Consider the following 16,887-nt stretch of genomic DNA (forward strand, 5'->3'; position numbering starts at 1 on the left):
CTCTTGATCTTTCTACCGCTTTATAAAATGAATAGTTACATATTCCGTTCAATCCAGTTTTAACTAGAGTATGTGCCACCCATTGACAACAAAAGCCATCTCAAGGTGCTTTGTATTGTAAGCTAAAGACTTTACAAAGAGAAAGCCAACGAGCCGATGATCCTTTATGAGCAAGCGATTCGCAACAGTGTCCTCACTTTGTAAGACGAGGAGACCTCTTTGTGTTACAAACTGTAACATCCAATCTGTAACACCCAAATGCACACCTTTGTCTCATTTAGTGGCCTCATTCAAATGCGGATCCACAAATACAGAGAAATTAAAGCCATATCCTCTCTTAGCTACTTGTCTGCAACGTGCTTCCACTCTCCCTCTGGATGTGAGAGCACCACTCATGGGTTCTCTTGCAGGATGAAGGAGGACACAGCGCCTGCCTGGCCAGATATCAGAAAACACTGCTTAACTTGTCCATCGGCAGGTTCAGTCATAAAGAGTGCACTAAAAAGGCCAGTTGTTATCACAAGCACAACTTTAGAGTTATTAACACTTTTATTGCACTTACAGTAACATAACTAGTTAAAATCAAGTCTGGCAACCCGCCTCTCAATTTCTCTGTTCTGTGTGTGTCGGTTTCACCACAATACACGGGCCATGATGCAGAAATGTTGAAACAGAGAGCAGAGGATAGAAAAAAAAAGGAAGGAGCACACATAAATAGCACAAGCTCCTGATATGACTGCGTAATCAAGCAGCTAAAAATGCGCCAATGTCGGATAAACCTTGTTCCCGATTTTCAGTTCTAACAAGCCGCATCCACGGGATTGGTTCCTTAGTCTTGTTGTGTTTGAAACTGCACTGACATCCTGCAGCTCCCAGGCAAAAAACGCTCAGCCATGTAGCTGACTGCTTGTCTTCGAGCACACAAAAGAAACACCATATGGACATGCATATAAACCACAGCTCTCCGTCACAAAAAGGAATTTGTTTAAGTTACTCTTTAACCTGAAAAACAAATGAGATTTTTGTGCTCCGTTCACCATATGTTTCCAAAATTAGTCATAGCTGTAAACACCCCGTATCAGGCAGGCTCGCTCGCCTTTGTTTACATGCCACAGACGGAGAGTCAGTGACGGTTCCACTTTCATTAAAGGTCACTGTTCTATCACAGGATCACAAAAGGGCAGTGATCCACTTCTTCTGCAGCTGTGAAAGTGTTGTATAAAACTGATCAGGAAGAAAGTGGAACACTGAAAGAATGATCCCCGGCCTTGGTGAGATACAGAAATATATAAACCTATTTATAAGTCTGTGAATTGTTTATGTGTTTAGAAGGGCAAAAGAGGATTTATGGGAAGGGCCATTAAAGTGAATGTAAATGAATATGCTCTCAGCTAAAAGGTTAGAGAGGATATGTGAGCACAGGCATCATTAAATCCACTGCATTTTGGTGCAATACACACTAATTCCATTTAAAATCCTGGCAACGACTGACGAGCTCAGCTGTCAGCAGAAAATCTTAATATGACCCTGCAAGCAACAGGTCCCAACTTTAATGCGCTGGCTATTAATGGAGCGTAGGGTGTGGTGCGGCAGGAAGCCAGTAATAATCAATTTCCTGCTGCTGTAATCATAGTTCTCTGTAAATTAATTAGCATCTGTTGAGTGTTATGGAAAAATGTCTGCGGAGAGGGAGAGGTGGTTAAAAGCAGCGCGCCGAGAGGATGACATGGACTGTGGGGCTCTGGTGTCAGGGATATTAGATTAAGGCCAACATGAGTCATCGCATGATGGAACTAATGGTGCATCTGATTGTGATATTGTGAGCTCCAATCACACCCCTCCCATCCCTTTCATCGTTCTTATCACCCTTAGCTAGATACTGTCCAATGGCTCAGAGACAGGGGCTCTAAAGTATAAAATCTTATCTACAAAGTGGATGAACACTGGAGTCTCCATTACAAGTGATCTTTATTATTTTTTTTAAAAACCCAGGTGGAGGAGGAAAAGGAGGAGGAAAATTCAACCCAATACACGCTGGAGACACAAAGCAATTACTAATTTGTTGATGTCACAGTGGCTGACTGAAGAAGGCCTAATGCAGACAACCAATCACACAGTTAGGAGTAAAACAGTCTAAAAGGCATCAAAAAGTCAGACATGCAAAGTGATTATCGATTGGCTGGTTAAACAACCAAATTACATCGGCACTTACTTTTAATGGAGAGAGAAGGAAGCCAATACATTTTGTTCATTGGGCTTATTGAGGACAGGTTGCGCTCTGTTGTTGTTGAAGTCTGGCTTTTTACCCAGTGTCAAACGGGGGAGATGATGCTGCTTTGCATTAGGATATTTTTGACATTAATAACTTGGCTGTAAAGTGGCTAATGACTCTTTGTCCTGTTTTCTTCCATTCTCCTTGGGTTGGTAAAGTTTCATGACTGCATAGTACATGGTTACGACGCTACCATTTTGACAAAGACTGTCCAAAGACAGGACAGTCAGACTGACACAGCGGTGCCGTAGTTCCTGCAACAGCAGGTTTGTCCAGCAGCACGTTTGGAAGTCACGACACAGGCGGACAGACAGAAAACAGCAACTGCATTCCACTCAGGAGTAGCCGATGCAGGGCTGCGGTATTGTGCATTTTGCTTCACTGAAATGGGACTCCTACTGGAACAGAGACATTATTGTTAATAGTTACACCTGTGCTTTTCCTCTTATAATTTGTCATGATGTTCCTGTTATGTCAAAATGTCTGCCATGAAAAAGGTCTGTAGATGCTGTTGTGGCAGAGGAAATGATTCCACGTGTCATTATCGCATGTATTATTGGTCTTGGCGATATTTTAACCTGAAGTTGATTTTTTTTTTTTCATTTTGTTTGCAGATCAGTTTAGTTTAGAGTTTAGTTTCAGATATCCCAGTTCCAGTAAAGATACATTTATCAAAGCTTCCTTGCTTTGGAAATTTGACCAAAGCAAGAATGGATCAAATGAAAAACTAATTTATTTTAAATAGTGTTATTTTCCGCAGTTACTTCTTCTGGGGAACCTGCTTCCAGTGTGGATTTGGGGATACAGACACACTTTACTTTTAAGATTAAGCTTAAATTTCTATGTGTTTATAGTTAAGGCTGGGTCAGGTGACCCTGTACTCTCCCTTAGTTATGCTGTAGTAGGCCTAGACTGCTGTGGGATCACTCTCCATGTGTTTATACACCACTCTACGTTTAATCATTAGTTATTATTAATCTCTGGCTCTCTTCCACAGCTGTTTTTGTCCTGTCTCTCTGTCTCATCTCCAACCAGTCACAGCAGATGGCTGCCCCTCGCTGAGCCTGGTTCTGCTGGAGGTTTCTTCCTGTTAAAGGTTTTTGCTTCCCACACTCGCCAAGTGCTTCATCACAGGAGGTCGTCTGATTGCTAGACTTGAATTGATTGTTGTTATGATTTGGCATATAAATATCGCATCAGTTGAATTTAGTTTTGTTTTTTATTTCCATTAACTAAAATGTTTTTTTCAGTATTTATGTCACTACTTTAATTTTGGTGTTTAGTTTTATTTTACAGTGTATTATTCAGCTTTTCTCAACGGGACCAGAGCATCCAGAGAGCACTCCTAGGTTTGTGAAATTACAATGCAATTACATACATTAAAAACTATCAAATTATTTTTTTTTGCACGAGATTTATTCAAATACTTCATTGTTCTCCACTCCTGCATTACTGCAAAAAATGTACAAAAGTAAATACATGACTAGGTTTCCCACTTTTTCCCACTTTGTTCAGAAACACAGATCGAGATCCCACACTCAACAAGAGTAAAAAGTTTGACACAACTTGTTCAATTAAGTATGAAGCCACTGCTAGCAGCCAGCTAGTGTAGGTTAACATAGAGACTGGAAAGAATAACTGCTAGCCTGGCTCCGTACAAAGAAAACTAAACCCTGCCTGCAGGCATCTCTGAGGTTCATTATTAACAGTAGTATAGAAATATCACAATCATATTTTACAAGAGATCATTCCTTGTACATCCTGGAGACTCTGCTAGTGGTGTTAGGGTTAGGGTGTAAGCCAAGCTAACCAGCCGCTAGTGATCATATGTAGCACACAAGTGTGCCAGGAGACTCGATCCTTAACTCTTGATGAAAAACACTTCCCTAAAAAAAATCTTAAAATTAAAAAAAAAAAAACCCTAAATGCTCAGAGAATATTTCTACTTTAATAGTTTAATTGAACTACAGCTGTTCAATTTATGGTGGTAAAGGTGGAGTTGCATACAACAGGCTTCATATAGGGAAATATTAAAAGGTTTTGACATGCCGACTGCAATATAGTTGTTATAGGTGAAATACAAATAGTTTTTCTTCAAGCATAGGGGAAAAATCCATTGTGTTACAGAAATATTGAAATTACTTTGAACTTTTTTTTCATCAATTACACTTTTTAATTAGATTGTTTCTATGTTTATAGCACACCAGCCGATTCAGTTGCTTGCCAAAGTGACTTCTTCTCCCGCTGTACTGAATCACTCCAGCTACGTTCTCTAATATTTATTCTCCATTGGGCTAGAGAAGTCACTGAACTCACCATCTACGCAGGCCGGCCTCGCCCTGGTGGTGCCGGCGATCTGGCCTCTCCTGCAGGCGCAGCGGGCTGTCTGCCTGGCGATGGTCCGCCTGGGAACACTGCTGTCTCTGTTGAGCATCACTATCTCGCAGGTTCCCACCGCCAACTGGCCTGCCAAACACAGCAGTGAGGATAAAGTACATCACATTAGCATAATGAGTCAGTAATGAACTTATTACAGAGGAGCAACTGGTGTTCAAAGGTGAAAACGACAGGCTGGCTGTTGTTTGCAAAGAGACATTTTTTTTACCTTTTTGGCTTTGTGTTCCACTAAAGAGTTTAATATTCTCATTAAAAATGTCAGGAAAGTTTTTAGTGCTTTAAAAGCAGGCGGCTAGAATGCTTTTTCAGTTTTAATACAGCATGACAGAGTTCTCTTGATGAAAGTGCCTTACAGGGATCATGCAGGGAAAAAAAATCAGTTAAAAGAGCATCTTCCATTTGGCTACCCATAACTGCAAAATAACAAACACACGAGTCAGAGGCTCCGAGATATGAGAGCACCATAAAACAACTTATTGATTTTTTTCACGTAATGGGCAAAATCTAAAGACTTCTTCTGACTGTGAGCATGAATGTTCTCTGCAAATTTCATAGCAGTCAACCCATTAAATAATGAAACATCAAGACTGTTCTCGCCGTGAAATTGACAACACTGGCCATTTGTAGATAACTTATCCTCGCGTGTACCTGAAAATATCCACTTTACAGGCAGTCGCAATAATTAAACAGAGAACTCACAGCCATGCCCGAACGTACAATGTGAGGTTAACACTCTCACACCCTGTTTGAAGCCACATTTATTTATTTTTTGCTCTTTTTTATTTGACTATCCAAATGAGTTGGACCACTGACAGAAATAAAATGTTACTTGGTTGACGGAGTAGAGGCTGCTGGGCACTGCTCCTACACCAGACAGACCAATTTTCAAGCCAAGCTAAGCTCTACTGAGACAGCAAATGGACAGAATGTCTTAAAGTGATGCTCAGAAATCTGTGTGTGTGTGTGTGTGTGTGTGTGTGTGTGTGTGTGTGTGTGTGTGTGTGTGTGTGTGTGTGTGTGTGTGTGTGTGTGTGTGTGTGTGTGTGTGTGCTATTCTTATAGTTCTGTCCAAGCACAGAGAATTACTTCAGAGTTCTCCAGGCATTACAAATTGATGGATAACTCCCTGGCCAGGGACACGTGTATAAGCAGCTTTTCCAAGTTTGCCACAGTGTTATCTTTAAATTAATTACACAAACTGGAGAAATCTACATTTTGCAAGCATGCTTTAGTTGCAGATGAACTACATGGGAGGGGCAAGGGGGGTGTATGAAGGGGAGGTTCTCCATTCTTCAAAACATCTAAGAGAAAAGGCAGATTAGAGAAGAGTGTGTACTGCAGTTCCTGTAAGGTCAATCCTTGGCATTCACCAACCATAGCTCCTTTATGCTGCTGCTTCTAGTCGCTTCCCGCCACACTCAAATGCTCATTAAGTGAGACGCTAACTGCTATGTAGCATGAAATGAGCGCAATAATGGCAAAGGTTGAAAGGGTTGTTGATGAACACAAATGACTCATAAAATTACCTGAGCAGTGCTGAGACATCCAAGTATCAGAGCAAGATGTCTGTGAAGATTTAAGGTGACCCTGCGGCATTTCTTTTAGCATAATTCACCAAGTTGAGATACTTCCTGTCCATAGCAACGATAGTTAGGTAGGCGATAGATAGACTCACGGGCAAAAATTAACTTGCCGGGTTGACTGCTTTTCCTTCAGAGCTTTCTGGCATTAAACCTTCTTTCATTTTATATTTTCTAGTTGCAGTTTGTTTGTGTTTAAGCAACAAAATACTTGGTTAGGTCCACATACTTGGTCCACAGAGGAGGGACTCCTCAGTTGTAGGTAATGTTTTCTCTACCGCCGTGCAGGTCAAACTTTATATTTCTACACCAGAGTTGGCTAATCATATTATCCGACTTGTTCTGCCCTACTCGTTTGCTGGAAGTACTTTTCACTTCCAGCAGTGCTACTTGACATCAAAAACAGGCTTACGGGGTATCTCAGCCTCTCAGTTAATAGATCAACGAATGGGCTGCAGTTTCCACTGACAGCCACACTTTGCTATTTAAGCTGATAAGACTGGTTTACTTTTTCCATAAAATTACCTCCAGAAGTGTTAAGAGCCATAAAACAAAACCAGCTCTACAGAGATCTGCTATGTAAATCTAATTTCATAACATCAGCCTTGCTGGCCACCCTCCACCGCGCACCACCATCACTCAGCCCACCCGCCTCTCTCGTTTTTCTGCTGAGGCGAGATCCTGTATACTTGGTTGTTGCTTGGAGGACAGAGGTGCCATCAGATATCAGTGCTCAACACTGAACAGATGAATGGGCTTCATGTAATAAGCCTGAAGGAAGACAACAGTAAGGCGCTGGGGGAGTTGAAGTGGTGAGTTGTGTAGTGTGTGGGTGGGGGTAGCTGCTTTGTAAAGCGCCCTTAGCCATGGCCAGCGCTCCATCATACGTATTGAAGGCATGTTTCATCAAGTCAGGGTTCCCGCTGAAGATGCTGATCTGTTGAGATCTTGGTAAAGGCCTCAAGGAATACAGAATGGTAGTTCACTTGTTCGGTGCAACTTCTTCACCAAGCTGTGCATGCTACGCGCTGAAAAGGTGTGCTGAGGACAATCAGGAGAGGTTCAACCATATTGCAACGAACACTGTTCTAAGGAACTTTTATGTGGATGATTGCCTGAAGTCTGTCAGCACTGAAGAGCAGGCAATCTCATTGATTCGGGACCTCAGGAGGTTTCAAGCTCACTAAGTGGATTTCCAACAGCAGAGCGGTGCTTGCGTCTATACCTGAGGATGACAGGGCCAAAGAAGTCAAGGAGCTTGATCTTGAAAGGGACTGCCTCCCTATTGAAAGAGCTTTAGGGGTTCAGTGGTGCGTGGGATGATTTCATGCCAGAAGCTCTGTCTCTGCAGTGGCAACAATGGGTCGGCAGTTTGCACCACTTAGCTAGGTTTGAGGTAGACAGGTGTGTGAGACCAGTCAACCTTGGCAAGATCTCTTCAGCTCGACTTCATCACTTTGCCGATGCAAGTGAAAGGGGGTATGGCATAGCCACATACCTGGTTTCAAAAAAACAATCTGAACCAGCCACATAGTGCTTTCATTATTGGTAAAGCCAGGGTTACACCATTGAAGCCAGTTACCATACCACGACTCGAGCTTACTGCTGCAGTGGTGGCAGCAAAGATGGACAGGATGGTAAGAGCCGAACTGGAGTTGGAGTTGGAGGAGTCTGTCTTTTGGACGGACAGCACGTCGGTGATTAAGTACCTCAAGAATTAAACAGCAAGGTTTCGTACGTTTGTTGCCAATCAAGTTGCTGCCATTAAGGATAGATCAGCTGTCTCTCAGTGGAGATATGTGAACACCTCGGCCAATCCTGCAGACTTTGCTTCCAGAGGGCTCGGTGTTGGTGCCTTTCTCAAGGCAAAGACATGGATCATGGGTCCAGATTTCATTTTGAAACCAGAAATGGAGTGGCCAGAAATGCCAGACAGTGTATGCCAGCCAATCTGTAATGACCCAGAAGTCAAAGAAGCATCAGTATATGCTCTCGTGGTTGAAGAAGCTGCAGACGCCACCTCTCAGCTCATTCATCATTACTCAAGCTGGCGTCGGGTTAAAAGAGCCGTTGCATGGGTCCTGAAATTAAAAGGTGTGCTGAAGCATCTTGCTCGAAAGAGGAAAGATTTAAAAGCGAATCTCTATGATGGAAGGTTGGAGCAGGAGAAGCAAATGACACACTTCAAGGCTAACCTTCCCATCTTGCCACTTTCTGTGAGTGACATAGCTGAGGTGGAAGTGGAGATAGTGCGCTTCAGTCAAGGGCAGCGGTTTGGCAAAGAGATTGCCAAGCTGCAACAAGGAAAGACAGTGTCTAAGGATAGCCCTCTTTGTCAGTTGTCGCCAGTTGTACAGGATGGCATTCTGAGAGTGGGTGGCAGATTGAGCAGATCTAGCATGCAAGAGGAGTTAAAACACCCTGCAATCTTGGCTAAGGATCAGCATATAGCCACTCTCATTCTCAGATCTACTCACGAGGATCTTGGGCATTGTGGCAGGAATCATGTCCTATCAAAGGTACGGCAGAAGTACTGGATACTAAGATCTCATGCCGCTGTCCGGAAGATTTTGTCCCGGTGCGTCGCCTGCAGACGGCATCATGGGAAAGCAGCAAGTCAGATCATGGCAGATCTTCCTACTGAAAGGCTCACGCCCGATGAGCCACCATTCACAAGTGTCGGTGTGGACTACTTTGGTCCCTTCGAAATCAAAAGGGGTAGGTCCATGATCAAACGGTATGGCGTAGTTTTTACCTGCTTGACAGTGAGGGCTGTGCATATTGAGCTGGCAAATTCGTTGGACACGGACTCTTGTATTCATGCATTGCGGAGGTTCGTTGCTAGGAGGGGACAGGTTCAGTTGATGCGTTCTGACAATGGAACAAACTTTGTAAGTGCAGAGAGGTAGCTGCGGGAAGCAGTGCGTGCTTTGGATAATGCAAAGATTCAAGAAGCCTTGTTGGTTAAAGGCATCACATGGATATTCAACCCCCCCAGCTGCCTCGCATTTTGGAGGAGTTTGGGAGCGGCAGATACGGTCCATACGCAAAGTGCTCAGCTCCGTTGTGGAGCAGCAGATCCTTGATGAGGAAGGTCTGCACACACTGCTGTGTGAGGTAGAGGCGATTATCAATAGCCGCCCTATCTCAAGAGTCTCTACCGATCCGAACGACCTGGAGGCCTTGACGCCAAACCATTTGCTTTTGATGAAAGCCAAAACTCCGCTACCTCCTGGAGTATTCAGCAGGAGCGACTTGTACTCGAGGCGTAGATGGCGTCAAGTCCAGTACTTGGCGGATTTGTTTTGGACACGGTGGATCAAGGAGTATCTGCCAGACTTGCAAAAGCGACAAAAGTGGGCCCAGCCACAAAGAAATATCAGTCAAGGTGATATTGTCCTCATCGTGGATGATTCCGGTCCAAGAAATTCATGGCTAATGGGTCGAGTGATTCAGACGTTTGAGGATGCCAAAGGTAGGGTTCGTCAAGCCAAGGTGAAAACCAGCAAAAACATTCTCCTACGACCTGTGGCGAAGCTTTGTGTGCTGCTAGAGTGTGATATGTAGCGCCCCTTCTACATATTACTGAAGAGACAGCGGTAAAGGCTGGTCTCCTACGGTGAATCATGTGCTTGAACCTCTGACTCCATTCCCTAATCTCCCCAACATACACACATACACGCATCCGCGAAGACATGTTCCAGCTTAAGAAGAGTTCCTGCTGTGTTGAAATCTCCCAATTCTTTGAATCTTTGGGCTGAAGGAGGGACAATACTCGGTGTATCAATGCTCAATCAACAATCATTTATTTCCATACAATTCAACAGTCAGAGCATTACAACGTCCGGACGGGAGAGATGCTACCAGAGGGTCAGGCACATGTCTCAAAATGGTGACGGGTTGCTCAGCTTTTTATAGTCTCTAGTGGCCCCCAGCTAGTCGTAAAAGCCAAAACATCACATTCTTTCTCTGTTACAGCGCCTAAGTTATGACCTCGGCAGCTGTTTCTCTGCTTTCTGTAAGGTGGGGGTATGGAATGTGGTCTGTCTATCTCCCCTGTCTTAGACACAGAGTCTCCTGCTTACAATCTTCTCTTCATGATTCAACAATTAAGCATGTCAAGAAAACAGTGTAACACATTCCCAGCAGATCAAGGGGTTCTCTGTTAACTCAAAAGTATAACGAGAACTAAACTACATACAGCTCACACACTCTATATTAAAGGGTATAATGTGATCTACAGCAGTATTCTAATTCAACTATTTTGATTACATATATAAGGTAACATATAATAACAGAATAATCTAACAGCTGTAACAAGACAAAATGAAGTTTCTGTTGGAATAAGGACTTTAATGTGCCATATGAGCAGTTAAAGTACTTTGTATATTTGCCTGTTCGTTATCTGGAAGGTTTGATTTGTTGTTCTGAACAATATATAAATGTATGTATAAGAGTAATTGTTTTGTGGCTCACAAGAACAATTAGGGGCCAGGATGTTGGAGCCAAGTCCAGGCCAATATTTTACTCAGTTACATCATGCCATATTTAAGTATTTGTCATGATCTTTAAGTTTTTATTATAATCTTGATCATTTTATGTTATAATGTAATATGCTGTGCTCCATAAATTAATCCTGCTTTATTAGTCTGTTGTTGTTGTAAAGTGTTGGTAGATGTCGTAAAGGGGTGTGTATTTGGCCCGCATGCAGAGGGGTGTGGGTTAAGCACAAGGGATATTGTGTAATTGTAATTGTGTAATTTTTTTTTTTTTTGTCTTTGAACCCTTTTATAGCCGACAGGTATTGAAGACACGTTTTCTAAGAGGATGAAAGATGGCATTGTGATGGTGACAGAAGAAGACATCATCGATGTGTTGGTTGTCCTTGAGGCAGCAGTAATCCTGTCTAATCTGAGGGATGTCTCAAGTGCCATTTCCATGCTATTGGGCCTTCTTTTTGCCCTCAACATAGACTATCCAACGGAACTTAAGGACATCTTTGAAGTCATTCAGAACGTCCTAATGAACATTGGTGGAAGGCAGTGCATCTCACTAGTGCATAGTCTAAGAAACAGACTCTTGCTCACAGCATACAATTGCCTTAGTGTTCTTAAACAATTGCTCATTTGTTCATTGTTTAAGAAACTTATGTGAACAACAATATAATGGTGGACTCTGCAGATGCTTATCTCATGCAAGTCAGTAGTTTTTCCTTTGTTTTGCAATTGAGCAGACTCAAACTAATGTTTCTGAAATATTCATATTATCAAATGTTTCAGGAGCATGCACTCATTTTCAGAGATATTGGTTCTGTGGAATTTGTTGCAATTGTAAACGAAGACAAATACAAGAGTTTGATGTCTTAGTTGTTATAAACTGATCTTTACAGTCACTTATCAAAGGTTTTGTACTATTTTAATATTTCAAGTTTTATGCTAACAGGTGTGACTGAGCACAATGAAGTTTAAAAATTTTGCAAATGTAAAGAATAACTTTTCTAAAATAGCAAGTGTCCCGTTGATACATTACATTAATGCAGACTTTATGTTGTTGCTTCACAAGAATCACTACTGTTCCTAGAGTATTGGTCAGAATTTAATCTTCACCCAAACTGGGCTCAAGACCAAGTTCAAATTTATTGTTTCACAGCGAGCAACTTTTGAGTTTTGATGGATTGTGAGCCTGATGAGCTACGTCACTGATTTTTCTGTTTCTCAGATGACTAAGATGGCACAATAAATGGTGAATGTTGGGTGCTCATGAGTAATTGTCTTGTCATGTTCTTAAAACAAACTTTCTGCCTGAAATGATCAGAGACACTTTAATGGAATCTGTGGGTTTTTATTTTTTTTCTGTAAACAACAGAAAATTAATTTAAAGGAATGTAGATATTTAAAGCTGAGATCTAAGATAAACCTAACAGGTAGTTTTGCTGAAATGGATGTTAGAAAGCTAAAAAAAAAAACCAAAAAAACTTAAGATGTTCAATACACATTTTTCTTTACATCCAGTCAATCAACTCTGATAATTAAAATGAAACTGATTTACAAGTTTACTCAGCTACCTTAAGGAGCTCAGTTAATTAATAAACTTAAATCAACTTAGCTAACAGATTATGTTAGTTAAGCTAAAATAGATTCCTAAGTTAAAAGAAGTACTAAAGTATTTGAATTAACTAAAAAACCCAAGTCAACTGAACTTTGACAAGAGTTTAAACAATACATTATTTTAATTTATCTGAAAGGGTTTTCCCAAGTAAAAATTACAATTAAAGGAGTTGAACTGACTAACAAATCTCAGTCAACTAAACTAAGACGAAAGTTTAGACAACGTGATTTTTCATTAAGATAACAATTGGTTGTGTTACAAGAACAAACTCTATAATTATTTCTTGACTTAAAATTTTAAGGCAGCCCTTGATATTTTTAAGTTGAAACAACAAGTTATATTTTACAGTGCACTTTTGTCAGGCAGTTAGCAAGCTGCTCTTTGGTAGATGTCCATATGATGTGCTGAATAGTCCCTGTGTGCATAAGTTCTTTGTTGCTACTGATGTTGAGCCACAGCCTCTTCTCAGTTACAGATTTTGTGGACTTGACAGCATCAAGAAGGGAATGGTTGTCTGTTACACAGACGATAGGGAAGATGTTGTGTGTACCATCACCAGTGGTGAGCTCAGAATAGAGTGCAGCCAGAAAAACAGCTGTTAGTTCCCAGTTACCCCTGTACAGGTGGTCTGGACCGGCTCTCCATCCTTCGGGTCAGAGTCCCTTAATCTCTACGGGTACCCTACCTGACAGGTGAAGTTGAGACTAGTTTAAGCCGGCGGCGAGGAGACTTGCCCAGCCTCTAACTGCCTTCGTCTATGGGCTCAAAATGTGGTCATAAATATTTTGTACTTGTAAATCAGTATTTGTATGTGTAAAAAGAATTTGTGTGTGCATACAAAAGATTAGTGTGTGGACTTAGCCAAAACAAACGTGTGAATCTCTGCAAGTTACAAGTACGAATTTTGACCCTATTTTTCTTCCTTTCATCTGATTGGTCAATGTCATGTGAATCACAAATGTAACAATCCAATCAGAGAACAGATGGGTTTGGCTGTCGGAAGGGAGCTTTTTTGAACTGCAGGTCCTTGAAGGTCCCTCTGACTCTATGATCTCATTGGCAACCTTAATGAAACATATTTGTCAGCCACACTTATTAACCTCTTAAGCCCCAACGCCCCCTGATACGGGGGCAAAAGGCAGGAGATCAGGTAGGCTTGGGGCTTAAGAGGTTACCGGCAGCTCTCTAATGATCTATGGCACTTGCTGAGTAAAATTTAGTGACCTGGACAGTAGGTCCCAAGGATGTGTTATAACGATTTACTAGAATATCCTATTTATCACACTATAAACTCTAACTATTCTGTTGCTAAGTGACTACAACCGTTGTTGAGGTGGGTCTTCTTTTAGGAGGGAAGGAGGATCATCGTGCGCAGTGATAGAATCCAGTTCCCCGCTGTGTTGGCAGAAGTCCAAAGGAAAGATAAAGTGTAGCCCAGTACAAAGCTCCAGGACTTCACCTTCTTGACTCCGATCCTAACTCAGCATACGATGAGTAGGCAGTTCAAAATTCATAATCCAATCAGTCGATCCACGGTGAAGGGTTATGACTTCTCCTCTGTCGTCCCTCGCTCTAAGTCTTTTCACTGCAGATCTTCAGTCTTCTCGCATCCTACTCACTGGCTCAGGACTAGAGTAAAAAAGCCCCTCTCTGCTTCTGCCTCTCATTTTTATACACCTCTACGGACCTATCTAGACATGTCTAGACATCTACCGGTGGAAACAACATCTACGGACATGTCATGTTCCTCTTTAGGCCCACCCTTTTACAGTGGGGCAAAAAAGTATTTAGTCAGCCACCGATTGTGCAAGTTCCCCCACTTAAAATGATGACAGAGGTCAGTAATTTGCACCAGAGGTACACTTCAACTGTGAGAGACAGAATGTGAAAAGAAAATCCATGAATTCACATGGTAGGATTTGTAAAGAATTTATCCGTAAATCAGAATCAGAATCAGAAAGGGTTTATTGCCAAATGTTGAGCAGGTTTACAACATTAGGAAATTGCTGCGGTGCTTCAGTGCAAACATACTGTCATAAAAATATAAAATAAGAATAAGAATTAAAAGTGCTAAGTAGATAGATATATACATGATATATACATGAGTGCAGGTGGTGATCAGTGCTAAACATGGAATGATGCAGTGAACACAGCGTAGGGTCATGTGTTAGTGGTGGGAACAGTCATACGGTTATTGTTCATGTGTCCGACAGCAGAGGGGAAGAAACTGTTCTTATGGCGAGAGGTTCTGGTGCGAATGGACCGGAGCCTCCTGCCTGAGGGGAGCAGGTCAAACAGACTGTGTCCAGGGTGAGAAGGGTCAGCTGAGATCCGAGCTGCACGCCCCAAATCAGGGTGGCAAATAAGTATTTGGTCACCTCAAACATGGAAAATCTCTGGCTCTCACAGACCTGTAACGTCTTCTGTAAGACGCTTTTCTGTCCCCCACTCGTTACCTGTATGAATGGCACCTGTTTGAACTCATCATCTGTATAAAAGACACCTGTCCACAGCCTCAAACAGTCAGACTCCAAACTCCGCCATGGCCAAGACCAAAGAGCTCTCGGAGGACACCAGGAAAAGTATTGTAGACCTGCACCAGACTGGGAAGAGTGAATCTACAATAGGCAAGCAGCTTGGTGTGAAAAAATCAACTGTGGGAGCAATCACCAGAAAATGGAAGACATACAAGACCACTGATAATCTCCCTCGATCTGGGGCTCCACGCAAGATCTCATCCCGTGGGGTCAAAATGATCATGAGAACGGTGAGCAAAGATCCCAGAACCACACGGGGGGACCTGGTGAATGACCTGCAGAGAGCTGGGACCAAAGTAACAAAGGTCACCATCAGTAACACACTAAAACGGCAGGGAATCAAATCCCGCAGTGCCAGACGTGTTCCGCTGCTGAAGCCAGTGCATGTCCAGGCCCGTCTGAAGTTTGCCAGAGAGCACATGGATGATACAGCAGAGGATTGGGAGAATGTCATGTGGTCAGATGAAACCAAAGTAGAACTTTTTGGTATAAACTCAACTCGTCGTGTTTGGAGGAAGAAGAATACTGAGTTGCATCCCAAGAACACCATACCTACTGTGAAGCATGGGGGTGGAAACATCATGCTATGGGGCTGTTTTTCTGCCAAGGGGACAGGACGACTGATCCGTGTTAAGGACAGAATGAATGGGGCCATGTATCGTGAGATTTTGAGCCATAACCTCCTTCCATCAGTGAGAACTTTGAAGATGAAACGAGGCTGGGTCTTCCAACATGACAATGATCCAAAACACACCGCCCGGGCAACAAAGGAGTGGCTCCGTAAGAAGCATTTGAAAGTCCTGGAGTGGCCTAGCCAGTCTCCAGACCTCAACCCCATAGAAAATCTGTGGCGGGAGTTGAAAGTCCGTGTTGCTCGGCGACAGCCCCAAAACATCACTGCTCTCGAGAAGATCTGCATGGAGGAATGGGCCAAAATACCAGCTACTGTGTGTGCAAACCTGGTAAAGACCTATAGTAAACGTTTGACCTCTGTTATTGCCAACAAAGGTTATGTTACAAAGTATTGGGTTGTATTTTTGTTATTGACCAAATACTTATTTTCCACCCTGATTTACGAATAAATTCTTTACAAATCCTACCATGTGGATTCATGGATTTTTTTTTTCACATTCTGTCTCTCACAGTTGAGGTGTACCTCTGGTGCAAATTACTGACCTCTGTCATCATTTTAGGTGGGGGAACTTGCACAATCGGTGGCTGACTAAATACTTTTTTACCCCACTGTATCTTTAACGCACTGGCATGACTTGCAGTTTTAGTGCATTTCCTTTCTTCCACTCCACCCAACAATGCTGCAGCTCAACTTCCCTAAAAACTCTTAAGTTTCATACAAACAAAAATCACTTCTCCTTTTTCTCATGTCTTAAGGACCGTTTAATTCATGCACACCCATTATGATTTATTATTAATCTTTTATCAATGCAATGCATACATAACTCTTTTTATTTGATTCTGTGCTTTAACAGACACAACAATTCCTTATTTCCATCCCCCCCCCTCATTCCATTTGTGACGAACATGCTGGAGATTCTCACACTGTTCTGACATAGCACTGTCGATCCCACCTGCAAGGGCCAAAGTCTCTCCTGCTAGTGTACTCTGTACCACTCTCCTGATCCGTTTCGACTGACAACATATGGGCAAAAACTTTCCACCTTCTCCCATCAACATGATAAAATATCCACCTTGTGTGCCTCCATCTGAGAGGTTTTCCATCAAGAAATGACTAAACACCACTAATTTGACGGATTTGCTTTCACCCAAGAACTGAAACCTGGGATCAATAGGAATAGGCTGTAGGTTCTTTATGTACGTATCTTGTTGTACTTGTATTTCATTCTGAAGAGAATAAACCTCCATCCCGATGTAGTTAAAGGGTTAGGGTTAGGGGTTAGATGTGTCAATTATCCAATGACACATCTGCTTACCTGTATCTTTGGCTCGTTTCTCCTCCTCTTCTTTTCTCATTTTT

The 16,887-nt window shown here is 42.3% G+C and overlaps 1 protein-coding gene across 1 annotated transcript in view; it reads right to left on the bottom strand.

The window, feature by feature from the left end:
* The window catches only part of LOC112432326 (chemokine-like protein TAFA-5), a 33,731-nt gene extending 24,990 nt beyond the window's left edge, over positions 1-8,741 (bottom strand). The window contains exons 1-4 of the mRNA XM_076881526.1: positions 8,727-8,741; positions 8,445-8,543; positions 7,837-7,924; positions 4,589-4,738 (exon numbers count right to left, since the gene is read on the bottom strand). Coding sequence (XP_076737641.1) covers positions 4,589-4,738; positions 7,837-7,924; positions 8,445-8,543; positions 8,727-8,741 — 352 coding nt within the window. The remainder of the gene's footprint in view (positions 1-4,588; positions 4,739-7,836; positions 7,925-8,444; positions 8,544-8,726) is intronic.
* Between the last annotated feature and the right edge of the window lie 8,146 nt (positions 8,742-16,887).

Source organism: Maylandia zebra, unplaced genomic scaffold (assembly GCF_041146795.1).
Source record: "Maylandia zebra isolate NMK-2024a unplaced genomic scaffold, Mzebra_GT3a scaffold17, whole genome shotgun sequence".
NCBI classification, from domain to species: Eukaryota; Metazoa; Chordata; class Actinopteri; order Cichliformes; family Cichlidae; genus Maylandia; species Maylandia zebra.